This window comes from Colius striatus, chromosome 4 (assembly GCF_028858725.1).
Source record: "Colius striatus isolate bColStr4 chromosome 4, bColStr4.1.hap1, whole genome shotgun sequence".
Lineage (NCBI taxonomy): Eukaryota > Metazoa > Chordata > Aves > Coliiformes > Coliidae > Colius > Colius striatus.
The window spans coordinates 32,065,124-32,091,450 of NC_084762.1; the positions used below are offsets into that span (position 1 = coordinate 32,065,124).

General features: G+C 35.8%; 1 protein-coding gene across 1 annotated transcript in view; it reads left to right on the forward strand.

Annotated features, from left to right (window-relative positions):
- GABBR2 (gamma-aminobutyric acid type B receptor subunit 2) overlaps positions 1-26,327 on the forward strand; it is a 487,689-nt gene that overhangs the window by 241,713 nt on the left and 219,649 nt on the right. Inside the window, exons 5-7 of the mRNA XM_061995459.1 lie at positions 1,211-1,276; positions 7,404-7,595; positions 8,869-9,105. Coding sequence (XP_061851443.1) covers positions 1,211-1,276; positions 7,404-7,595; positions 8,869-9,105 — 495 coding nt within the window. The remainder of the gene's footprint in view (positions 1-1,210; positions 1,277-7,403; positions 7,596-8,868; positions 9,106-26,327) is intronic.

Genomic DNA, 26,327 nt, shown 5'->3' on the forward strand with positions numbered 1-26,327 from the left:
TTTGTTTAAAAAGATTCTAATCCGCTTCAGTAAGATTTACATTATCAGTCTGTGGATAAATATAAAAGCAAAGAGGAGAAGGCTCACTGAAATGCACAGGTTCAAAATGAGCAAAGCATAAAACGTTCTTTCCAACTTTAACCGTGCTGAGAATAGTACTAATTTCATGCATATAAATTGCATAAGCATTCTACTATCTTTTTTGCCCTGTCCATCATAGTATTTTCTGCTGATCAGGAAATAAATATCAAAATATCTAAACTGAAAATCTTTGATAAATTGATTTAATTAAAACAGATTTTTTTTGCCACCGACATTCACATTGAATCATCTATTTCTTTTTTTCCTTGGAGAGAGAAAGAGCTGTTAGTAATACTAACAGTGTTTTATAAAATAAATGAAAAATTAGATTTGCTCAAATTTTTGCTGAGAACTCGGCGTTTGTGTGAAATAAAAGGTAATATTGTCATAAAAAGCTATCTGTTCTGGTTTTTATAGATGTTAGCAGCAATTTTTCACATGAGAAAAAGATAGTAACTTTCCCAAACAAACGTTTTTGTGCATATGCCCCTGAATTTAGGCATATTTTCTTAATGTGTTTCTAAATATGAAAGTAAAATGATCTATTTTGACATCAGTCAGATTCTTAAAGTGTTATGATTATTTTTAATGTGTGGATGTGGGGAGGAGGAGAAGAGGCATTGATAATGTGTTATAGTGACTATAGAGATGATGTTGTATGAGTATAGCCTTTAATAATTACTAAAGCAGGCAGAATATCAAAGCATTTTATCTCACTTAAAAATCTCAAGTGTCTCAGCTTCACAGCATTAGTTCATGTGAGTAGTGAGAAGCATGTATTTTCAGCTGGTATTATTATTATGAAAAATTTTAAAGGAAATATTGAAAGGGATGGAAATAATATTTGATATTTTAGTGTTATTGGAGAGTAATATTTGAAAATATAAATATTGCAGTTTTATTGCCATTAGTGCTTTTGCTTAATACTTTTCTTCAAACACCTCAGCTGCTCTCTTTTGCAATATTTCAAGTTCTGGAACTTATAGAGAATAAAATAGCACTGAATTAATTTTGCTGTCTTCAGCTGTAATCTGTGCTAACCCTCTACAGGATTTGAATGGCCAACTGAAGTGGTTTCTGGAAAGACTGTGACTGTATTTAACTGCAATGTATTTTACTCAATCTGCAGGGTAATGATGTTCGGATAATCCTTGGCCAGTTTGATGAGGAAATGGCTGTGAAAGTTTTCTGCTGTGTAAGTAAATAGATTTAATTGCATATCAGAATAAAGAATGTGTTACATTTGAATAGGAAATAATTTGAGCATAAACATTTCTTCATTGTGTTCAGTTTTGTCAAGGTTTATATCCTAAAGAGAGGTTATACATGCTTAGCTCCATTTCTCTTTGAATAGGATACTTTGTACTTGACTTCAGTGGATTTTAGGTATGCACTGCATGGTTAGCTTCTTACTGCTTTCCTGTAGTGGAATTAAGTGCCAAATCAAGCTTAAGCATTTCTCTTCACGTCAGATCCAGGAAAGCACTTATATATGTAGCAAGCAGATACAGAGAACTGCAAGATTTGAATCTTGTCCAATAGCAACGTGTAGTGTCTGCATGTATGTGATTTTGCTTGTTTTGCTTTGAAAGAGTAAGAAATGCAAGCAGTTCCTGTACAGGCTAACTAAGGAACTCTAGTAATTATTACTACTCAAAATGTTGCTAGCTGTACAGTTGACATTCACTTCAAGATGCTGTCCTTTCTGACATATTTTACATGAAAGTGAATATTAGTTTGTAAAAAATAAAGTGTTAAAATTAAAAAACATACAGTAAGACCAGCATAGATAAAATTCCCTGCCTTCATCCTTTAGCTATATGTGTGAATGTGATGCAAACATGCACCATGTGATCACCCTTGAAAGTAGCAGGATTAAAATTTGGATCTTTATTTATATCTGCTAAAAAAAAAAAAAAGGCAGATTTTAGTGGCCTAAATTTTGTATTGGTACTGAATTTTTCATCTAAATAATGAGATTAATCTGATTCTGTATGAGCCAAGAACACAAATTTAATTGAAAAGCATGATGGCATTTAAATTTCAGAGGATGTTTTCTAGTATTCACTTAGAGAGGCGGCTACCTACCCAAGCAAAGTAAGAAAAGACAGATATTCAAAATCTGAGAGCTACATGTGCCTAAGATACATGTTGGCTAATACTCAACAGCTGTCCCCGTTGCTGACAAAATTTGGAAAATAAATAGTAGAATATATTAGGAAGAAAAAAAAAATCCAGTTGTATCCAAAAGGCAATGGAAAGTTTTATTTTCTTTTTCATTCTTCTCATGTCAGGTGGAAATCTGTAGACAGGTTTTTTTGTTCCAGCATTTATTTTGGAATGAGAGAGAAAATCTCCCATTTTTCCATTCCTAGAAGAAAGCATAGCCCTTCCATGGCCCAGCTTCTCCTCAGATCTTTTGCAGTTGGGCTGCTTTTCCCCAGCTAAGGGATCGTGGTCAGAACTGTCTTCCAACACAACATTAGACAAAAGATTGGCCTTGCTTGTGCCACTGCCCTTAGTATCTGGTTGCCTTTCTTTTTTCCAAGTTCTTTTCCAAGTCTGTGTGCATGTGAGGCCACTGAAGAAATCCTGGAAATGATACCAGGGGCAGGGTGCTGTCTCATCTGCACTGCTCTAGCCTGAGTGATTTTAGGTGGGGGATGTCTCTTTCACATGAACACCCACTGCAGCTTTCTGCAGCAAAGGTTTGGTGCTAACATGGGAAGTGTGCCTAACTCAGAGTGGTTTAAAGAGGGATGGCTGCCTCTAAAGTACATTAGTGTCAAAAATGATAAGGTGGATTTTTCTGGAGCCTAGAGAAATCTGAGAGGTCATGTATTTAGGCTTGTATAAATGTATTTATATGAGTTTCAGCAAGAGACTGAATGCAGGAGAGGGCAGTTCAAAGTAGGTCATTTATAAATTAGTATACTGCAATATGTCAGTAAGCTTGTTATTAGTCATGAAAAACATTGTTGACTCATGCACTCCCACAGTTATGTGTCTAAGAGTGCTATAATTTAAATATGTCAAGTTTTTAACCTGCCACTCCAGGTGTATCTTCAGATAGGTTTCACTTGTGGTTCCCTGTTGTATTTTGCAGAGTGACTGATGTTAGCTAGAGAAAGGCTTAGAATTTGTTAAAGGAAGGTGCTATCATACTACTGTAAGGTTTTGGGTTTTCTTTTCTGACAGTGGTTGTAACTGGAATATTATTTGCTAATGATTTATGTAGGTGGGAAACTCATTAAAATTTGCCTAAATTTTCTGTCTGGATTCAACAATCATATGCTGTGAGGTTTCCTTGAGACATCCATTAGAGTTTATATAGAATCATAGAAACATTTAGGTTGGAAAAGACCTTAACACCACCAAGTTCCACATCTAAGCTAAGCACCACATCTAAAAGTCTTTTAAATACCTTCAGGGATGGTAACTCCAGCACCTCTCTGGGCAGCCTGCTCCAGTAGTTGATAACCCTTTCAGTAAAGAATTTTTTCCTAATATCCAATCTAAACCTACCCTGGTGCAACTTGAGGTCATTTCCTCTTGTTCTAATACATGTTATTTGGGAGAAGAGATCGACCGCCATCTCACTACAACCTCCTTTAAGGTAGTTAAGAGAGTGATAAAGTCTCCTCAGCCTCCTTTTCTCCAAGATAATCATCCCCAGCTCCCTCAGCTGCTCCTCATAAAACTTGTGCTCCAGACCCTTCTCCAGCTCATGGCTTCTTTTTAGATGTGATAGCTCACGGCTTCTCTTTAGACACGATATGCTCATTTTCATTTTGCCTGGTTATCAACACACACATACACACAAAAGAGACGCAAAGCACACAACTCAAAAGTAAATGGACTAAAATGTAGTCTAATTCAAGTGACAAAATTTAAAAGCATGATAGGACTAATTGAAGCCAAAGTGAATGTTTGCAGGTGTTTCCTATGATGATTTAAATAAGCTTAGCTATTCATTTTACACTAGTGTCAAAAACAGTTAGCAATTTTAATTCTATGGGAAATCTTAGCTTTCTAATGTTGTTTTCACCTCAGTAGGATGAATGTGATATTTTTCATGGAATAGAAAATAGGATATTTTGCTCAAAACTTAACATTTCAACAATCAAAATGGTCAGCTGTGTTGGATAGACATAGTTTTCGGGTTTTTTTTCATTTGATTAACATGAATTAATTGGATTAACATGAAATTGTGTCTTCCCAATGAAAACTTCAGTTCTGCAGAAAAATTTATTTAGAAAAGAAACATTAGTGGGATTTTTTTGCACATACTATTTCTAAGACATAGAGATAATGAAATATAGCCATGACTGATACCTAGCTGATACAATTCTCTGAAGACAATTAAAAAATATTACTTTTATGAATAGGGCACTGCATAAGCTTTCAGTGTCTCTTTTAGTAAATATTTGATGATAACTAAAGACAGGCTTAATCTGCATTGTTGATATCAAAGGACTGGACTCTGGTCTCCTTGAGCTGGTAGAATCTTACTGCTGAGTCTTTGGTTTGGAATGAAAAGCACTACTGATTTTTAGTGAGAAACAGGTGAAGGTATATTGCAATTCAGAAGTCTACAGGCATTCTTGTAGGGGTAGGAAACAGGATGTGTCCATGCTAACATGATGGAAGATTTTGCAGGCCCATTTACACAAACTGCTGGTAAATGTTTACTACAGATTGAAAGGTGTCATACAGAAATGTCTTTGTTGTAAGTAAGCATCTCTTTATGGCTTCCAGCAAAAATGAAATCTTTGAAAAAAAGGTAAAAATCCCATCTTAAAGAGAGCAAAAAAATTTAAGGACAGTTTCCTGGCTGTTTGATTGCAACTCAGTGGTTTACAGCCTAGATAAGGCCTGCAGAAAAGCTTAGAGAACACATATGAGAAAGCACTTGTAAACCTTCATTTTGCTCATGTGCCAACAAATCATCCTCTTAGAAACTAAAACCTGTAAGAATGCCTGTGTGCACCTGTGTGCATTCAAACAGTTCATGAAAGACCTGGATATTGCAAGGAAATGTGGGAAATGTGTTATGTCAAAATCATCTCCATTTACCAGAATCAACAGGAAGGGAGTGGTGGCAAAAAGCATTATTTTGAAATAAGTCATCTGGAACCCAAACACTGAAATGCCTGAATAACTGTGCTGTCACTAGAAAAGTGCCTTCATGATCATGGTGCTCAGCTTTGGAGTAGCTCATTTTGTTCCTTCTTTTGCCTTCCCCAAACTGTCATTCCAGCCCTATTATTCCATCAGATCTCAAATGAAGAGCTGCCAGTTCTTAAAGCGTTTGTTGGTTTAGGTTTTTCTTTAATTCTTGCAGGAATATAAAAGTTTCAATGCAAGCTCATTGGGAATGATCCCTTATTTCCAGGATTGAATTTCTGGCTATTTTGATGCTTCCAATTTTCAGCCCATATCCCAAGACATTTAGAGATTATACAGGAAACAGGCTCAAGTGCTTATGCAAACATAAAATTTCTGAATTCTGAATAGTTCACAGACGATACTTTCTCACAACACACGATTTGATACTTTAATCCATATAGAGCAGGGGGAGGTACAGCAGATTAATCATTCTCTAAAAGCATTATTCTGTGTCAATTGTGTCCTCAGTGATTTGAAAACTGTCAAAGACAAGACACTATATCACTGAAAGGTATTGAATGACCTAGTTGTGCAATGAAAACTCTTCTAGTCATCAGTAAGTATTGCAGGATGGGATTGCCGTTTTCCTCACAAGTGGACCTGGAATGTAGTGTTGCCCCAGCTGTAGCAGGAGTGGAGGTGGATAGGAGAGCAAAAGCAGATATCCTTCTGGAAGTGTAGAGTTAATCAGCTAGAGAAAGACAAAAAGAAATATGTGGATTATGGAAAAAGTAACATATGAGATGCAAGAAACTGGGTTTCAGGCAGGACCACTTTCAAGTAGCATTATATTCAAATGCATGAAATTTGATTTTGTCTAAACAAAAGCTCCTACAACCATGGGCCAACAAATCTCCTTTGTGCACAATGCATTTATGAACTAAGTTGGCACCATTATAATAGCCTTCACAGATTTAAAGCCCATTTTTAATTTGAGTATTAACATGTTTAGGAGGCTACTTTGTTTTTTTTGCTATTCATCTTTATTTATCTGATAGGCTTCTGGTATGATCCTTGGGATAATTTTCAAAAGGGTTATTTTCCCAATGACTAATATGTCCTGTTTGCATTCTCATATTTTCCTCCTGTAACATTTTCTGTGCAGATGTAGCAGTTTTCCAGCTAAAAGCTCTCAGGTTGCACCAAATATTTCTAAAAATTGGAATCTTTAACTTGTAAGTGTGTTTTATATCTCCAGCATTGCTTATATTAGGAGCCAAAGAAGCATGAAATCTGTTGTTTTGAAATGGACTCTGACTGAAGTGTCAAAAGAAAATTATCTAGTTATAGGATAGTGAGAGAAACATCTGAGGTAAAATTTGCTAATTTAATCCTAGAACACTCTTCATAATGAAACAGAATATCTCTTGTGAATAGACAAGGTTTTAGGCACAAGAGCCTGACCAATAAAATATTTCTGTTTCCTGTTATATGTATCTGTTATGCATTGAAATAGATGAGATAACCTTCATCTCAGTATCTTGGAGTACAGTGGGCTGTATTCAGTATTCAGACAATATAGAATTTCACCTGAAGAAACATGTTGCTGAGAAAGAGAAATCACGGAGATTTTCTTTCTTAAACAATTTACTATTGATTCCTGCTCCTCAGAAGAAGCTGCTTACTTCAGGTCTCCGCGGTCTCCATTATAGCACAGCCACATAATTAATATTTGCAACGTTGTGACTTGATGGTTTTCTTATTTAACCTTATTCTGTTTTATGTGGTCTTTAAGAGGGTATTAGGATAATAACAACTTTGTTTAAATGTAGTAGCAGGATGGTCCTACCACTCATATAATAGTTGTGTTATGGAGAATTTTCAATGCAACGCTTTGCCTACTGCCAGTGTTCCTCTTTATCTCTCCTGGTTTTAGAAACCAGGATTTTATTTTTCTGCTTTTGAATTAATGGTCTATTGAAAGTAAAATTTGTTTTAGTAAATTTTCTATTTATGACCTGAATTTTAAAGACAGGAATCTTCAATAATGGAGTCTTCATTACTAGTAATTATTCTAAACTGTTCAAAATACTGGTGTGTCTTTCAATTACAGTGTAATTTCATTAATAAAACATGAACAAATAACAATTACTTTTATGTTTAATATGTTCATTACAATGTCTGTTAGTTTTTCTATTTTTCTTTTGTTGTAGGCTTATGATGAAGAAATGTATGGTAGCAAATATCAGTGGATTATTCCAGGGTGGTATGAAAACCTTTGGTGGGAATCATGGATTAACTCCTCACAGTGTCTTAGCAAAAATCTTCTTGCAGCCATGGAAGGTTATATTGGAGTGGATTTTGAGCCTCTCAGCTCTAAAACAGTAAAGACCATATCAGGAAGGGTGAGTATTTCTCCTCCATTTAATTGTACCATCAGCTGTCTCATCAATGTTTGACACAGGAAAAGACTGAGGAGGGAGGGGAAGCTAAAGAGTTCCTCAGCAAAGAAGGCTGGCAGTCATCATGGTTAGTCTCATCTTTCCACTGGTTTACAGTTTTTAAATGTCTGGGAAACAAGTCTAATTCTCTACAGGGCAAGGAAGCAGTCATCTTCTCCCTATACGAACATTACAGCTTAATGTACAGTAAAGCTTGAATTATAGTCTGCAATATCATGTTCTGTGTGATGTCAAGTCAACCAGCTGATCACAGAAACAAACTTTTTTTCTATTTATGTTTTATCCTACAAACAGCTAATTTCATTGATGATTTGAGCCTCTCAGAACTAGGGGATGGGATTGAGGCTTGTTTTAAATGTGTAGTATTTCCATAAAGTACATATATTTAATCATAGAACAAATTGGTTCAAACTCTGGCCAGTGACTAAACATTTGATTTTGCTGCTTTTCATCATTTTTTTCATAATTTTTTTCATCTGTCTTTTGTGCCTTCCTTAATGAGCATAAAAAATAGCTTTACAAAAAGGCAACTTGTTGAGGATGGAGCGAGCCATTTTTCTGTAGTGCCCAGTGACAGCGCGAGGGGTGACAGGCACAAGCTGAAACACAGATAGTTCCACTTGAACATGAGGAGAAACTTCTTTCTTGTGAGGGTGAGGGAGCCCAGGCACAGACTGCCCAGGAGTCTCCTTCTCCAGAGGTTTCTGAATACCCCCAGATGTGTTCCTGTGTGACCTCATTGAGGTAAACCTGCTTTAGCAGGAGGTTGGACTAGATGATCTCTTCCAACCCCAATCATTCTGTACTTCTGTGTAACTCATCCTAAGATAGTACACCACAAAGAGCTACTAAAATTGTAAAACTTACACAAATTTCCACTCAGTTTCAGATGAAGCAATTAGTTGGTCAAGTAAAGGTTATTTGGTTTACAATATCAAGTATAATCAGACAACTTGTTTGCAGGGATACAGACTAATTCTCTGCTCTAGTATTATGTCTCACCAATACATTGTTAGCAATAATTGAACTGACATCTTTCATACAGAGGAGAAGTCAGACAACGAATGCTTTTGGAATTTTAGTTTCTTTCTTACGCATTTTCTATATTAGACATGCATGTCTCTAAATTGGAGGGTGCAATTTGAGGTGTAGATTTAGATGCAACTCTGTAAAATGTCAAGTATTGAAGTGAAATGGAAGTTTTTTTCCTTTGCAGACTCCACAGCAATATGAAAATGAATACAATGCTAAGCGTGGTGATGGACAATCCAGCAAATTTCATGGTTATGCCTATGATGGAATATGGGTGATTGCCAAGACCCTGCAGCGGGCAATGAAGTATCTGAATGCTACCAACAAGCACCAAAAAATTGAAGATTTTAACTACACAAATCACAAACTTGGCAAAATTTTTCTGGATGCTATGAATGAAACCAACTTCATCGGAGTCACGGTAAGTCCTAAACATACTTGTGAGGTGGACAAGGCTTGTGATTTTATGTCACTAGCTGAAACAAGCATTAAATTTTAAATACTCTTGCAAAAGAAACATTTGTGTATTTCTTACATCTTCAGAGCTTCCACATTTCAACTTTATCTTAAAAATTAATGTTGGTGTCTTGAGACTCTTGCTTATTACCTGTCTTCTGATGCCAAGTGATGACACTGTACAGTTCCTCAGGTATCTGAGGATTTTTAAGTATGGATGTCGTCTCAACAACTCAGAGTGGTCTCAAGGGAAACACAAGTGTTGTAAGCTGCAGTGACCTTTTACATGACTGTTTTAACTGCTGAGGAGTAGCTGGAAAGGGATCTCGAAATGCCTCCTCTTTCCACCCATCATTTATTTTTGTTACTAGTTTATAGCAGACTAATGCCTACAACTTCAGTGTTGTATGTCCTAGGTATTCTGATAATGCACTTGCCGTTTAGGTTTATTTACAATTTGTATTTTTTCATGGTCAAATACAAAGCATGTTGTCTATACCTTAAGAACTGGTCACATGTAGTAATAACTTCATAGTAATTTTTTTAAATTGGCATTGTTTCTAGTCATTAGCAGAGTTGCTTTTAGGCAAATCTTTGCTGCAAGAGCATTCAGAAGGTTGACATAATTTTCACCACTATGCAGTAGCTTGTCAGATTCTATCCCCATGTTAATTTATATTGTCCTGGATATCAGTTAATCTCAAAATATGTTGAAATAGCACAACTAAAGGTTGGCATCCATGTTACAAATTTATTCAAGGAGGAAACGCCTACCTGAGTGGGAGCATAGACATGCTTCAGGGCAGGAAGGCTCTTCAGAGGCTGGGCCAAGGCCAATTGCATTAGGTTCAACAAGGCCAAGTGTCGGGTCCTGCACTTGGACCACAACAACCCCAGGCAATGCCACAGGCTTGGGGCAGAGTGGCTGGAAAGCTGTCCAGAGGAAAAGGACCTGGGGGTGTTAATCGACAGCTGGCTGAATGTGAGCCAGCAGTGTGCCCAGGTGGCCAAGAAGGCCAATGGCATCCTGGCTTGTATCAGAAACAGTGTGACCAGCAGGGCCAAGGAAGTGATTGTCCCCCTGTACTCAGCACCTCAAATACTGTGTTGAGTTCTGAGCCCCTCAGTACAAGAAGGGCATTGAGGTGCTGGAGTGTGCCCAGAGATGGGCAATGAAGCTGGTGAAAGGTCTGGAGCACAAGTCTTATGAGGAGCTGAGGGAGCTGAGGATGTTTAGCCTACGGGAGACTGAGAGGAGATATGATCACTCTCTACAACTATCTGAAGGGGAGTTGTAGTGAGATTGGAGTCAATCTCTCTAGTAATGAATGATAGGACATGAGGAAATGGGCTCAAGTTGTGCCAGGGAGGTTTAGATTAGACATTAGGGAGAACTTTTTCACTGAGAGAGTTATTGAGCATTGGAACGGGCTGCCCAGGGAGGTGGTGGAGTCACCATCCCTAGAGATATTTAAGAGAGATATTTAAAAGAAACAGATGAGGTGCTGATGGATATGGTTCCTTTCAGTGATAGGCCTGGCAGTGTGAAGTTAGTGGCTGGACTTGATGATATTCAAGGTCTTTTCCAAGCATAGTGATTCTGTGATTCTACAGATATCCATAGGCTTAACTTTTTGATCTTCTTATTAATTGCTGAAGAAGTCTGTGTTTTGTATCATAGTACAATTGAAACCAATTTTGGATTTGTAAATAAAAAAAAGTCATATGGCAAGACAATACTAGAATCTAGTTATTGGTACAATATGAATTCTGCTTTCTTTTTGTACTGAATTTGACTAAAGGTTTCAGTAAAAGAACTGGATATCCCATTTCATTCATAGCAGGACTGGACCTTTGATAAACCTTTCAGTCAGCAGCAGCTATGAACCAGATTCTACAAGGACTCAGACGTCCCTGTCCCAGGTTACTCTGGAACAGTATCTGTCAATGTGAAATACAAAATTTTATATTGCCATGTAGTTCCTTTCTGTTCCTTTCCCCTTCTTAGCACTTTTGCCTGCTGTTTAGCCTGGACAGACAATTATGGTAAAATTGATAGCTTTCATTAGCACTGCTTAATTGCCCTTCACTGCTCTTCCCTTGCAATAAAAAAAACAAAACCAGACCTCTAAGGTGAAGACTATTTTTAATTAGTTTCATGGTCACCAGGAAAACCTCACATATGAATTGCATCCCTTTAGGGAGAGAATGAATCGAAGTTTCACCAAGCATGTTCATCCATATTTACTTATTTTATTTCCCCAGGTATAATATTTTTTTAAACAAATTACTGCACAATTATTCAACTGCATTTAGCAGTTGTCTGAGATGCTTTGTAAAACATTTCTCTTTAGGATTGGTTGACCAAGTCATCATGACAATATACGGCCTGAATATGGTATTTGCAAGGATCATGCTTCTTGTGCCGGTAGTACATTCACAAAAATGCTTTAATCAGAAAGATATGGTGAGAAGAAGATGTATAGCAGCTACTACCTAGGATATAATTTGGACAAACAATGTTCTAGTTTCTCCAGACACTATAAGAAGAGTTTTATAGCACATATTAAAAGTTTTGTATTCAAATGTTCAGAAATTTGAAGGAACAGATTGCATCTTGCCTGAAAGATTTTTAAACTTTTAATTCTTCAATCTAATACACTGCTTTCAATTGTGACCTAATTTAAGACTTTCAATGAATGTTAAGCTTTAGGACTTGGAGTGACATATTTCTTTTTCATTTTATTTCCAGAAAAAAGTATTTTACTATAAAATTATTACAATTTATTTTTTAAAAAACTTATTCTAAAAAGGAAAAGCAAATTAGTTATTCTAGAGTATCTATGCCAATTATAAAATGACTTTCTGAAAAAAGAAGAAATAGAAGGACTATATTTTATCAATATTAAAAAACTCATCTGATGCTATAGTAAAATATGTTGCTTATTATTAGGTAAGCAGAGAAGGTGAAGAAAAAACTGTAGACAAGTGTCTAAAAATGCAAAATCTATTAAGAAGAAGCATCTTTATGCTTTCTGTGAATATGTTATCAGAAATACTGTCATATTGTAAATAATAAATCTTTTACTCAATTTTAATTTTCCTTGAAATTATTAAGAATAAACAACAAAATACTAAATTGCTGTCAAGAGTTGGATTTTGTGGAATTTTTAAACAATTTTGAAAAAACTGCGTGGGAGTGAAGTGGGCTAGTTTCTCATTACACAGAATGTTGTTCACTTTTCTGTTCTTTTTTTCTAGTTTTATTTTTTCTTTTTTAATAGGAGATGACATTTAGAAAACAGGTTACACTACTGTCCAAAGACTTGACAGGATTAATCTTCTTTTTTGTGTATCAGAAACTAGGTATATAGATGTTACTTATTTTAATTTTACTATGAGAAGTCTATAGAAGCACAAAATTTTTTTTTTCTCAATATAGTGAAAGTTTGTATTGGTTCCACAGGGTAGGCAGGTGATTGGAAAAATGCATATTGGAGATAATGTACTGTTTTGCATAAGAAATGTAATTTATTTTAAAAAATGCTTTCCTCTAATTTTCTAATCACTTCACCTTTGTCACTAATGTGATGTCATGAATGTTACATTCTCTCCAGTTTTTGCTTGAAGTCCTGTAACTGTTGCAGTATGATATTCTGCTGCTTGAGTTTATTGCTATTATCTGTGAAAACAAATCAGGCTTCAGAATTGTTAATCGATTTCTCATCCTTGTGGCCTTCTATTATCTGTGTGTAATGGAAAAAGAATTCCAATGGAGGAGAGAAGAAAATTAAATACAGTATTGTCTTTCCTTTTATGCTGGCCAGAGCCTCTAGCACAGTAGGATAAAATTCCATCACAGTAGGTGCTGCACAATTGAAACCACAGCCATGAAATAGCGTTCAAGCCTGTTCCTGGAATCCTGCATGTGAATGGATCCAGTCATATTTCACAGTGGAAAAATGTGTATTGATATGGAGTTCATTTTGCATTTTGATGATGATTATTTCTGAGGATTGATTCTATGAGCTTGCCTCCACTTTCCAGACTTCAGCAGCTACTGTGCTGTACAGGAATCTCAGAAATATAGGAGATGTTAGCATAAGAGTAGGAACAAGGAGAAAGTATTTATTGCATGTCATCCTAGAAAAATAACGTACACTAAATTAAGGACTGCATAAGTCTTTGGAGAGAATCAGATGGAATTAGTGTGGACTTCAGCAGAGTGAATTTATGCTTAATAGGGGAGTCTAGCAAACATTTCTGTAGTAGCATTGATCAGTGTAGGTAATTTTGCATTAACAGTTCTGAATTAAGCTTCAATAGCTGTTTATACCTGGAATCAAATTTTCTTTGTTGGCTTGACTTAAATAGGGCATCAGTAATAATATTCAGGAGAGGGCAGAAATTTTAATCACATGACTTCCTTTTAATCGGAAATACATTTAATTTTTTTGTGTGTGTGTGTGTAGGTTTAGTGTGCAGTGGAACACTTAAGATTAAAAAGATATCTGTTCCTGAGAAATGCTTTTGAATATTCCATAGAATTTTACTTGGTCTTAATTTTGAGCATTTGAAAACTTTCGTTTGGCTATTATCCTTAACTGGGTGATTCAAGGGAGTTCAATAAACTAGCAAAATGCATAGTTAGGAAATTATATACATGTATATATGTGCTCACAACCCCACCCGATCATTGGCAGATCTCAGCTTTTTCCACCTGACCTGGAGTGAGGTGAACAACTGAACTTTATGCTCTGTGTTTTGTTTTGATACTTCAAAACTTCCTGTCACAGGGTTTCTTCTGTAGCACAAGAAAGAAAAACCTTTAGGATTTGGCCGTCTGCAAGACCTTCTACATCTTTTTAGATTTTCTGAACCTTGAGTATGAGCTTCCCCCTGTGGAATTAAACATTGTGAATCTCTACTCATTCCTGAATTCCAGTGCATTATCCAACTTAGATGAGCAGCTGAGAGCTGTACAGTGTGTTGGTGAAATAATTTGCTCTCTACGTGGCCCGTTAATTTAGGAGACTCTTCAAAATAGAGGTGCTAAAGTAAGCCATCAGCAAGTTTGCATAAGGTCATAAGCAATGTTTGCTCATTAGGAAAATTCAGTGCAAATGTTTTCATTTGCCAACAATGTAAAACTGCATGCAGAAAGAAATCTTAACTTTTTAAAGTGAGAGCTGAGATTAACTGTGACATTTCAAGATTAACCCTCAAGCTAATCAGTAGATGATGATTTAATAGTTACAGTACATGACAAATAAAAAAGGTTTTTGTTTGAAGTTGTAGAACACTCATTACTCCAACTGTCATTCTAATAGGTGGAATGATGAAAATAAATGAACATAGGAATAATGAATAAATGAACAAATTAATATAGGAAGGCTAGTGAGACATTTTCTTAGATCTGGCCAACAGCTTCTTCTGCCCTATATTTACTTTTGATGGTATCTAGATCATATTTAACATAACATATAATATCCCCTACTAGCTGCTTTGTTGCTACTTTTGGTGCTCTGAGAGGAAGTCCCTTCAAATAATGAAGAAACAAAACTCTAGTGAAGATGAATGCGTTTTCTAACGCAATCTGTGTTGCAGGTGTGTGCTTCCCAGGGTGTTTCTCCTTCAAAATTCTGAAGAAATGAAACACATTTCAGTAGTTTCACCACTGTTTTGAAATGTGATTTGTTTAGTAGTTGCCTGCTTCCAATCCACCTTTGTTTTGTCCTTTTTTTGGTTTTGTTTTTTTCTTTTCATTTCTATATTCTTTATTTTGAATTATGAGAGACTAAAGAAAACACAAAGTTCAGAAAATGTTGAAGCTCTGTCCAGCTCCAGATCAGCAGTTAATCTGGGAGAGAGTATCACTGGTTTCAAAAAGAGTTTTCACAGTGATTTCCTTCTCTGATGGTTTTGTCTGAGATTGGTGTAGAAGGCCATTTAAAAAAAATAGTGAAAGATGAAACAGCCTATACATAATCTGGACAAACAATATAGGAACTAGCAAACAACTGTCTTGACTGCTATGGTTACATAATGCAGATTAAAAGTATTTCAAGCCGCTTTCAGGTATTGTTGCCTGTAAAGGAAGACCCAAGAGAGAAATGCCTTCAATGTAGAGGGGACAGACAGCAGGGTCTGAGTTCTGGGAAAGGAATTAAATCCATAACTACGTCCCAATCCCACACACTATTTTTTAAAAAATGAGCCGAGAAGGGAAGACTGCAGGAAAAGTTGTATTTAGGAGAATATAATTTGAAAGGGAAAAGTTTTCTGGAAGGCTTGCATATAATTTGGATCACTCAGCAGTACTGAGTTTCTAGTGCCTCTTTTTCTTGTTCTGATTAACAGTGCTTAGAGTTTAGTGAATATCTTCTCACCTGACTATGCTTTTCTTGAAACAGATTTTACTGTCCTTGTTGAAGAGCAGGTAACTAACAGACTATATTAATTCCATGGAAATATAGAGATATATATGCATGGGCCATGTGTGTAAATGTTTATTAGATAGAGCATGATGGTCCTGAAGAGCCAGTTAGACTCTTTTGTGGTTACCTGGCAGATGATATATGAATCAAACAAGTAGAGGTTAGCACAGACACAGCTGAACCATACTTCCAGGTGCATTTCTGCAGATAATTCAATGACGTATAGGCAATGACGTTACATTCCAGAGTAACAATGTCTTTCAGTGACATAGTTATTCCTGCATTTGGTATCCCTAAAAGAAGAAAAAAAATATGTGAAATGGATACCTCTAAGGCTCAGCTGCCTAGTGGCTTGGGGATGAAATTCACTAAACATAGTGCAGCCTTCAGTTGCAGCATATTCTCTCAGTGTGCACAGTGGTCAGAGCAGCAAAATTAGTTATCCTGCATCAGCTTCAGTCTGAGAACTCTTTCTTCAGACCTGCCTCTGTTTTCTCTCTGTTCTTTCCTAGAAGAGAAAACTGCAGAAGTACCCGAGATAGCTTAAAGTTTGAGAGACATGATTCTAGGGTTAAAAACCACTCTGATTTTACAAATAACATGTTTTAGAAATGATATAAAACTGAATTCCTGAGTGCTTAAGGGTATTACAGTTCCTGTTTTATTTTCCACGGGAACAGATGTTAGCCCTGCTGCCTTGGGATCATTCCAACTCTGGTAATTTCATTCTGTGTACCTAAAACTCTCACTGAGATTTCAGATAGATGAGGAAGTTATTATTCACTGCTTTTACACCAGGAATCTTCTGGGACAGTAAATGCCATAAAGATGCAAAATTTTAGTATTCTTGTTCTCACTTCTTTTACTAGACATTGCATTTTATTATCATTTCACTGTACAGGCAAAAGTAGAGTAAGATTTTATTGGTCTGATCCTGTTCCCATTTGAATTAGTGGCAAATCTGTTTTCAGCATGAGCAGGAGGAGATCCTTACCTTGCAAAGCACTTTAATAAAGAATTTGGGGATATAACTCAAAATGTTATTGTAAAATACTTTTTGCTCACTGAAAATTTAGAAGAAACTTCTTCTGAAACGCTTTCTATAATTAGTGAATATTTTTAAGAGTGCTGATCAGTTGTAAGTTGGTAATGAATGATCAAAGACAAGAACTTGTCGAGCACATTTGGAGAATGTCTCTAGTTAATGTACTATATGAAATTACATGACTCATGTCAAGTAACTGGGAGTAATTAAAAGAATTTGGTGGAGTATAGCAATTTAAAAACTAACATCTAGCGAGGTCTATCAAAGGCTCAAGTTCTAATGCAGATCATGTAAACCAAAGAAACATTGAATATTTTAATGATCAGTGGCACTCGTTATATATATTAATATTTGACACCACAGTGTAATTCTTAACTGGGTATTATGTATTTGGGCATATGAAATATATAAAAAAGAAAAGGAGAAATCTCAGCAATCATACAGATAAGATTATGAAGGCTGAAGGAAAAGGAAGATCATAAACCAGTTTGTGAAAATCTTAATAATACGTTATCTACTGTTCTTTGAAGACCTTTTATACTGCTCTAAAATATTCTCAACAAGTATTGAGAGTTTAGAGAATGATTAAAACACATAAATGATTAATACATTTCTAAATACATAAAAATGTTAAAGCAGATTCATTTAAGAAATAATTTATGAAGTATAAAGCTAGTTCTAACCTGCTCGGTTTTATCCTTTCCACCACTGATTTGCATACTCTAAGAAAAGAAATAGAAGAACTGCATGTTAATGATAATTTTTTTACAACATTTGCAAAGATCTGTTGATTTAGGTTAATTGGATAACTTCTCTCCATTGCTGAATAGTTGCATGGCAAACTTTATGTTCTGTTTTCATCTAGGTTGTCCCATCAGTGGGCAATTTTCAAAAGATTTTAAATTGAGTCTTTTTTGTCTTCAGTGAAAGTGACCCACAATGATGTTAGAGAAATTAGAATTCAGCCTGAAGTGAAGTTTTGTGTGCACCTGAGAGCAAAATTTTCCCTTGGGGAATATTTTGGAATGTGATGTTTTTACTTGCTGTCCAGGAAAAAAAAAAATTAAACTTTTAAAACTGTATTTTAATTCTCTGTTCATACTGTAGAACTTTGGAGATTTTTGATTCACCAATTAATATACTCTCTGTTGTTAATCTTTATGACAGCTCAAGGCAAAAATATTCCTTAACTTGAATGTAGCATTTCGCTGAGTATGAATCCACCTGTAATGTTAAAAATGGTGTTATTAGCTGACTTAGCCTGGAAATGCTCTGAGGTTGTCAGGTCTGATGTTCAATGGATTAAATTTTCATACATCACTGCTCCTCTTTTCTGGCAGTCGTGATTTCTATGATGAACTAGTTTTCTTCCTTAGAGAGGTGTTCCAGTTGCAAATAGAATTCATGGAGCCTGCAAGCATTTTAGTGAAACATGGGAAAATTAAAGTATTATAATGACATTGGTACATCTTCGAATAGTTTTCTACTATTTTTGGAATCAGCTTTTAGTATTTGTTACCTTCTGCTCTTCTCCGCACCATGTTCTCATAGCAGGTTGTTGCCTCAGTTGTTACTGGCAATGAGGTCATTTTTTAATTACCTAGCCTGTGCTAAAGCAATATATAATAAGCAATAAGATGGTGTTCTTTTTTTAAAAAGATTTTGTAACATAACACTTTAGTAGAGCATATGGTATGGCAGGACATCCCTCTTGAAGTTCTTCCCATGAAGGGACTCATGTAAGGCAGAATGTGCAGACAGGCCCTTACTGGAGCCCCTTCAGTCTAGGACAGTATGCTTTATGTATGCTGAGTCCCATCTTCAGAGCTACCATGGCAAAACAGGCAGCAAAGTAAACTTTAGATTTTTTTTTTTCCTCCAACCACTTCATTTGAAAAATTTGTATTTCTCTTCTAGAAGTTTTACAAAAATACTCCCAGCGTTCTGCTTTCTGCATTCTCATCATCCACTTTATATTTTGGTCTGTGGTGACAGCTGACTTTGTCAGCTTATGAATCCATCCACTGGACAGGAAGCAGTCTGTTCTCTTATTTTGTCATTAAGAGTTTTAATCAAATCTAGGACCCCTCATGCTTCACTTATTGAATCTTTCTGCTTGCCAATATTTTTCCCAATTTTGTGATTTGTAATGATCTCAAATGTATCAAAATTATAGCCATGCATACTAACCAGTCAGGAATCAGATGACTCTTTTAGAGCATGGTCTAAAAAGGATTTCACACATCTCTGTGTTGTTGATACTTTTAATAGCATCTATATTTTTATATATCCAGCCTCCAAGATCTGTCTAAAGCTTCACGAAACTTTGTCTCTCCTAAGGAGTCTTTCTTCCCTTCATCCAACACCTTGTTGGACTGCTTTGACAATGTTAAATCTTGTGTATGGGACTAAGATAAGCAAAGCTGCACCGAGTTCTCTTGCTTATGTGTGATCAAGACTTTTTGGTTGAGTGATCCTTCACTCTGAGCATAACCTGCATGCTTTCTGTGTCGTGCCACTCATGTAGTATCGGTAGGTGTAATAATGGGCAATTTAGATGAAAACAACTCAGCTCTAACCGAAACAGCATGACTTGAATACAAAGAGTGAACTTGCAGTTAAAAAATATCATAGATCATATAAATAAAGCTGTCCAGGGCTGATGTTTCCTCTTCACTTACACTCTAGGTACTGCGTGGTGACTTGTAAAATGCTGATTATCAACATAGTGCTAACAAACTAAAGAATTTTCTAGATTAAAACAGCAAAAACCAAGAGATTATAGAGAATTATTTGAGGGGAAAGTTGTCCACATACTGTATTTCAAAATAATAAAAAACTACAGTGGTTTTCCATCTCTGATGGATTAACATGTTTTTTTGGTCAAATCTATTATCAGTAGGCATAAATTACCTACACAGGAGCCAACTCTTTAATGAGGAAACAGTTAGGGAATATTTTATCCTTTGTAAATTCTACATCCTATCTAACTTGTAAATTGTGGCTCAAAAACTTCTGGTGAAGTTCTGCCTGTGCAATTTCAATTCTGCCTATTTCATTCTAGCTGCTAAATTAGGCAGTGTGGTTCAGTTGTGTTTGATCATATAGTTAGAATTATGTTGTGTATAAGCAGTCATCCCTATGAGTGATGCAAAATATCCAGAGCTAAAAACCACAGCTAGAGATTGCAGAGAGTATTGTCCCAGGAGTGAGAGACAGTGGCAGCCCTCCCTCAGCCACCCTCAGTGATGGACATGATCCTGCTCCACACAGTGGAGGACTGTTGAATCATTTGTGGAGCCTCAGAAACTTACGGTCTTTCCTCATCTGTCGCTCTAGTCCTGCATGCCATTGCTTCACTTGCTTTCTGGTGCACTGTCATGGAGGTGCTGCATCTGACTGATGACTATGGGGCTACAGCCTCAGCATGCTTGTGTTGAGCTACTTCAGTTAAAATGTTCTTCAGGAGATACAAAGGGAAGAAGTTACAGTGATGAGAAGTGCATGTCTCAGCTGAATGTGAATTCTGTGAGACAGAGAAGAACTTCTGTAGCCTAGAGGCTCTTGTTCTGCTGAAATCAAACATTTGCTGCATACTAGAGAAGCATGTGAGCACCTACAAAAGAGGCTGCAGTCATATTTTCTAATTGGAAGTATTAGACTTTCTTAACATGGAATTTTCTAAGACTGCAGTCACATCTCAGAAATTTTGTTATTAGTCCTTTTGTTATGAATGATTCTGAAGCTTGGCATTTCAGACCCAAAACATCTATCTTGTCAGTTATTTTCCCTTTTTAGAAAAAAATAAAAACCTTTTCCTCATGTCTGGCTACACAGTTTTTTTCTCCCTTGTGACAGTTTCATTGATACAGAAGGCAGAAGTTTTTAAAAAGTGATTATGACACCACAAAATGTGATAGGGGATTAAAAATATAAATTGCCTCAGGTAAAAACACACAGATCAGTTAAATTGCGTTTAGAATTAAATCACTCAATCTACACATACAGCTGAGGAATAATTGTTTGCCAGTCCCTTTGGATAAGTGCAACACAAACCAACACAGCATTAAATTCTGGGCGGCATACTAATCATTGTGAATTGTGTGTAAACCTCAGCAGCATCGTGAAGCTATTGTAAGGACCTTTCCATTGTAAACTCTGAAGGTGTTTATTATTTGCAATTTTTTTAATGTGATTTTAAAGCTACTATTTTTAATGGATTTACCCTATAGTCTGCTTTTTGAATGCAAAATTATGACACTGGAAACTTGGATCTCTGTATCTAGATGATGTTTTCTGTTAGTTTCCATGTTGAAAATGCAGGTTACCTATAAAGGTCAAAGGGCAACAAATAAGAATTGTAGAAAAGATTCAGTGCTCAATTTTCAGCCTAATGTTTCAAACCTGCGTATGGTAGTGTAAACGTTTTCCCTCTTGCAGAAAGTGAGATGAAAGTTTGTGACAAAACCCTTTACTGGGTGTTTCATCACAGTGCAGTACAGCAAATTAAACTTTTTCTCTGCTTTAGATCTATTTTCCATAACACAGTTGTTAAGTCCCAAGGGACACAGCAGGAGCCATTTCCCCAATTTGAGGCACTCCGGACCTGGGAGGGAAGGGAAGGAGCATTTCATAACATGCATCCCAGCTGCTCTTGGGCTACAAGAAAGGCTGTGGCAGAGGGAAGAGAAATCCCTGCAAACATGATTCAGAAAACACTTAGATAAAGAAGTGTTGAAGATCATGAATATTAAGCATACTTTCCCTTAAAACCTAAGTAGTGGCATCTGAGTAATTTGGCTCGCAAGTTTCTGTAGCTATTACTGTAAAGAGCATCTACATGGCAGGAGGAAAGAAGGGAAAATGTTGTAACTACCTTGCCTGTTATTTCTTTTTTGGTTTATTTTTTATATTTGGGCATTTGGGGTTTTTATGATCTGGGCAGTTTAGATTTCTGTATTTGTATGGTGTATCAGTGAGTAAATGTGAGCTATTAAATAAGTTTAGGCAGGTGAAGATGCAGTAAGGATCTCGACTATTGATTTTCTTGTGCAGCTTATTGTTTAGTATGTATTTAAACATAAACATACCATATTGTATTTCTGATTTAAATAAATCTAAAGTGTATTTTGACAGGAAAGTGGATCATAGAATCATAGAATAATGCACTTTATGTATATACTGATAATTATACTGCCTGCCTTATATATTCAGAGTATTTTAGATAAGTGTTATGAATAATTGGTAAATTGGTCAAAGACTCACTTGAGTGTTAAAAAACTGGTATTAGACAGACTGCATAAAAATTATAAAATAAGCATGGAAGATCCTGACCATTGTCCGTTTATGATTGCCAAACTGCATATTTCTCCACTGTAAATCAAGGAAACATAATTTATAACCACAAGTTTAAAAACTGTAGAATATTCTTTCTCTACTTCTCAATACATATATTTAAAAATATTGGGGGCAGAATAGCTACATTTTGTATTTTATTTCTAAAAAATATTTTTCCTGATGCTTTCAAGCTGTTTATATTGGTCTTTCTCTTAGTCTCTGATGTGCTTAAGTGCTCAAGAGCACGTAGAATATTAAGCATGTGTATTCCAAATGGACTGATGAAGGGCTGTATGGAATCAGATCTTAAGAGTTTGTTTTGCAAGGCAGATCGTGTTGAAGTAAAAGGTCCATTTCCCATATAGAGTTAATGTTTAGAAATCTCCCAATGTGGAACTGTTTTGCAATGTCCCAAATACTCACAGTAGGAGAGAATAAACTCGTTATACAGAATGTGAGTATTATTCAATGTTTAATGTGCATCTCAGTGAAATTAAAGGCATGTCAGACTTAGGTTTTTCAATAAAGGCATGACACAGCCTGAGGGCTTGTCATGGCTGAAAATCTAGTTTGTGACATGCTTTTCACTTCTCTGAGCGACATGCAAGGCAGTGCTACAACCCAAACTACAATGCAAGGACAGATAAAATGTGTTAGGCTTTTGCAGACTGCATGTATTTTATGACCTTATGTTATAAATAGGAGTATCAAATGGAGATAATAAAATTATAACAATAACTTCGACATTAGGCTGACTTTCTTTTGAGGTCTTCAAATGGTTTTAAAAATAAATAAACCATAGAATTCTCTCAGTAACCAGACGCAGTTGTATGTGATACAATCCTAATACAACCTTATTTTCTCTTGTGTCTTTCACAACAACATCTCAGACTGCTTTCAACAATGGTTGATGATGTCTGGCAGTATATAAGAGAGTGCAGCCAGGAAAGGACCTGCTCCAAATGCCTCATGAATCATTAGTGTAGTCTCATTCAGCAGTGGGTCTCATACAGGAAGAGAAAAAAGTGAAAAAACTGGAAAAACAGCAATCCCCTCATGCTTTAATAATATTTTAGGAAGGGAAAAGAGAGATGACTATCTTTCTCTGTCACCATTAAACTATTTTTTCCATTTTTATTGAAAAAAATTAACTCATCATGGTAAAATATTTAAGCTCTGCTACATTCACAAGATTCTGTTACTGTTGTTTCAATCGTCTTTCAGTTAAAACAGTAAGAAAAGTTACTTCTAATAACCTCAGTCTTTTAGGTAAATGCAATGCTAATGTCCCTTTAACTCCTGTTAATTGACAGCCAAAATAAGGCATAGTTTACATTCATAATTCAGACTACATTACCTGTTTGACTTAAACATTAATTGTAATTAATCAAATGTGCACAGATTGCCTTGAAGAGCAACAATGCAGATGCTATGGTGCACAGCCTTGAAGACCTGCATGCACAATTTGCTCTTTACCAACATGTCTCTTCCACTGCAAGATGGCACTATCTCACTTGCAACAGAATCCCACTGATTGTAACCAAAGCTTGAAGTCTTTAATAAAAGACATATTAATTAGACAACCTTCTTTGAGGTATAGATCTAACCTGCTTCTGCTATAGCTCTTTAATTACCTTTGCAGTACGTAAATGAAAAGGCTTTTTTCTTTGCTGATTATCTCTTTGAAATATTTTTTGAAATATCTTTTTTACTTGTTATACAGCCATTCTGTATAGATGGAAAGATCTTAATCCTTTCCAGAAAATTTATCCTGATGTACTTAATTTGATTTAAATTCCTCTACCAATGCATATATTGAGAAGTTACATGGCAATGAGAAGGCCATTGATTTAAATGCTGTGATCTGAGAGGGGAAATAGTATTTTTCCTGTTTGTAGTTTGCACATTAGTTTGTTTAAATCTACCATATTTTATTATAAATGCTGGCTGTTTTGCTGTCCAGATTCCTGAAGCCTGCATGGCTTTTTTGTCTTAATCTTGTAATTACCTGCGGGAGGGTAATATCAAAATAGGAGAGAACAGCTGGCATCCTGCCTGGCCATCCTCTGTGCAGAGCTACAAGGATGCCTTTGCTGAGAGTATGTCCAGTTTGCCTCTCTGTAATGTAAATAAAGGCAAGGCAAGGCCTTTGAGTAATTCTGATATTTTGTTATATAGTGCTTCTAAAATGTACAATAATTAGCATGTGTTTGGATTGTCTGATTGCAGACATTTAACTTTAAACATTAAAATATTAAATATTTCTTTAAAACTTGGACGTGTCACATTCTCCTCAAAAGTATTGACAATGCCATTGTTGACATTTTTATGTTCTACTTGGGTCAGCAAAAAGAAATTGTGACATATTTTTATTTGAAGTCTGGGTGAAGTGGGAACCACTTTTAAAAACCCTCCAAACACAAAAATAGTTTATTAAGAGTTATCATACAGTAATATGAGAAAGACAGAAGCTTTTTCCTACTAGTTGTGTAGGAAAGCTGTATATTTAATGCTGCTTCTTGGAAGCTGTTGGCAAATACTAGTTTTACAATCTATTTCAAAGACAAAACCTGACCTGACCTAACTTCACTGTAAAGCACAGGTTAAGTGTGAGTTTAAAGATGATGTAACTTGCAAGACATCCATTTTTCAAAGGCCATACGTCTCCATACTGCTAAAAAAGGTGACATAAGAAAAATAAAACCTCATAGAAACCAGATAGTACTGTTTGCTTCAGCAGAAGAGGTCATAATTCTCTTCAGATTATCCATCCAGGATGTGAAGGAAGGAAAGATGATTCACCTTAAAACCCAATGTCTCATGTTCTTGTTTCAGGCCTGATCTTCAGCTCTCCTCTATTTTCTCTTGTTTCCTTCTCACATTTGGGAGACCAGCAAACCCACTATGCTGGATAGTAAACTGGTGGGAACTGGAGTTCTGAAAGTTAATGCTCACTTGCCACTCACAAGGTTGTTTCTCAGTGTAGAAGTGGAGTAATCTAGCAGCAGTATTAGCCTTGTGCTGACATATGTGAATTGTCATACTGTACCCTGTGGAAGCAGCACTCAAGTCAAGCCAGCTGTGGACTAGACACCATTTATAACCTTTTAAAGATATTCTGTGATAGGCACTGATGATTTAGTTGCTGCATGTTGAGATGGCTTGCTTTCTAAGGTCAGACACAAGGATCAGCAAGACGTATTATAGAGTGTGTTAGAAGTGTAGCCAGCAGCCAATTTGAATGCATATTCTTGTGACAACTATCTGCATGATCTTTCTTCTTAATGAATAGTGTTTCACACAGTGTGTCTTCATGAAAAACTTTTCTTACATTTGTTGTGCATAGAAATGAACATCCACATTTGACAGAACTCGAAAGTTTTTGCTGGATGTGATGCTTGTTGTAGTTCTGTAGTGGTTGTGGGTGAAATGGGAAAAGGAAGAAAAGGAGAACTAACCCAAAACTATAGCTAATAGCTATAGCTAATATATATTGAGAAGAGGAGAATTAGGAGCAAGAGGTTTCTAACATTTGATATACAGAGAATTTTAACACAAAACTTGACGAGGAGATTGTCCTACTGTGGATTCCTTAGATAAATTTGGAACCAAAAATTGTTCACCTCAAGCCATAATTGAAAGTATTCTTTTATTAAACTGTTTCTAGTTAAACAAAAATTTTAGAAGAAAAGTCTATAATACTAGACTAGCATAACGGTTGATAGATTTTTTTTTTTTTAATGTACTGGTATACTAGACTATCACAATATAGAATGTACAATTTATTTTCAATATATTCAATAGATATTTAATTTAAATATAAGCAATCAAAATTGGTACTACTTTATCTGCCATTTCTCTATTCCTCACCTAAAAGTAATATTCAGTATATTTGTGATGTGGGACATACTGATTTTTACATACATTATAAAAGTGTGAATATTTTATATCCACCTGACCATCTTTTTCACTCAGGAGTAACTAAAGAGTTATCATACTGCTATGTTACATGTGTAAATTGTATATTAAGCACTGTTGAATAAAGACAGCAGCTGGCTTCTGCTTTAATTTCAGTGGGGATATGTGACTCCACATAAAATGCATATTGTTTAGACAAAAAGGTTACAATGGCCTATGATAGTCCACTTACAAAAAAAAGGTCTCATCCTTCTCACTGAAAGCCGTTTATAAGAAAATTTCTCTTGCTTAGATATCATGTAGAATATTTAGTCCACTATTTTCTATTGGAATTCTTCCATGAATAAAATCTCAGTGAAGTGAGTGGTGGCTCAACTTCTCAGAATAGATCTTAAAGAGGTTCACAGGCTCAGAAACCTCTAAATTATGGTCTTTATTAATAAGCAGTGC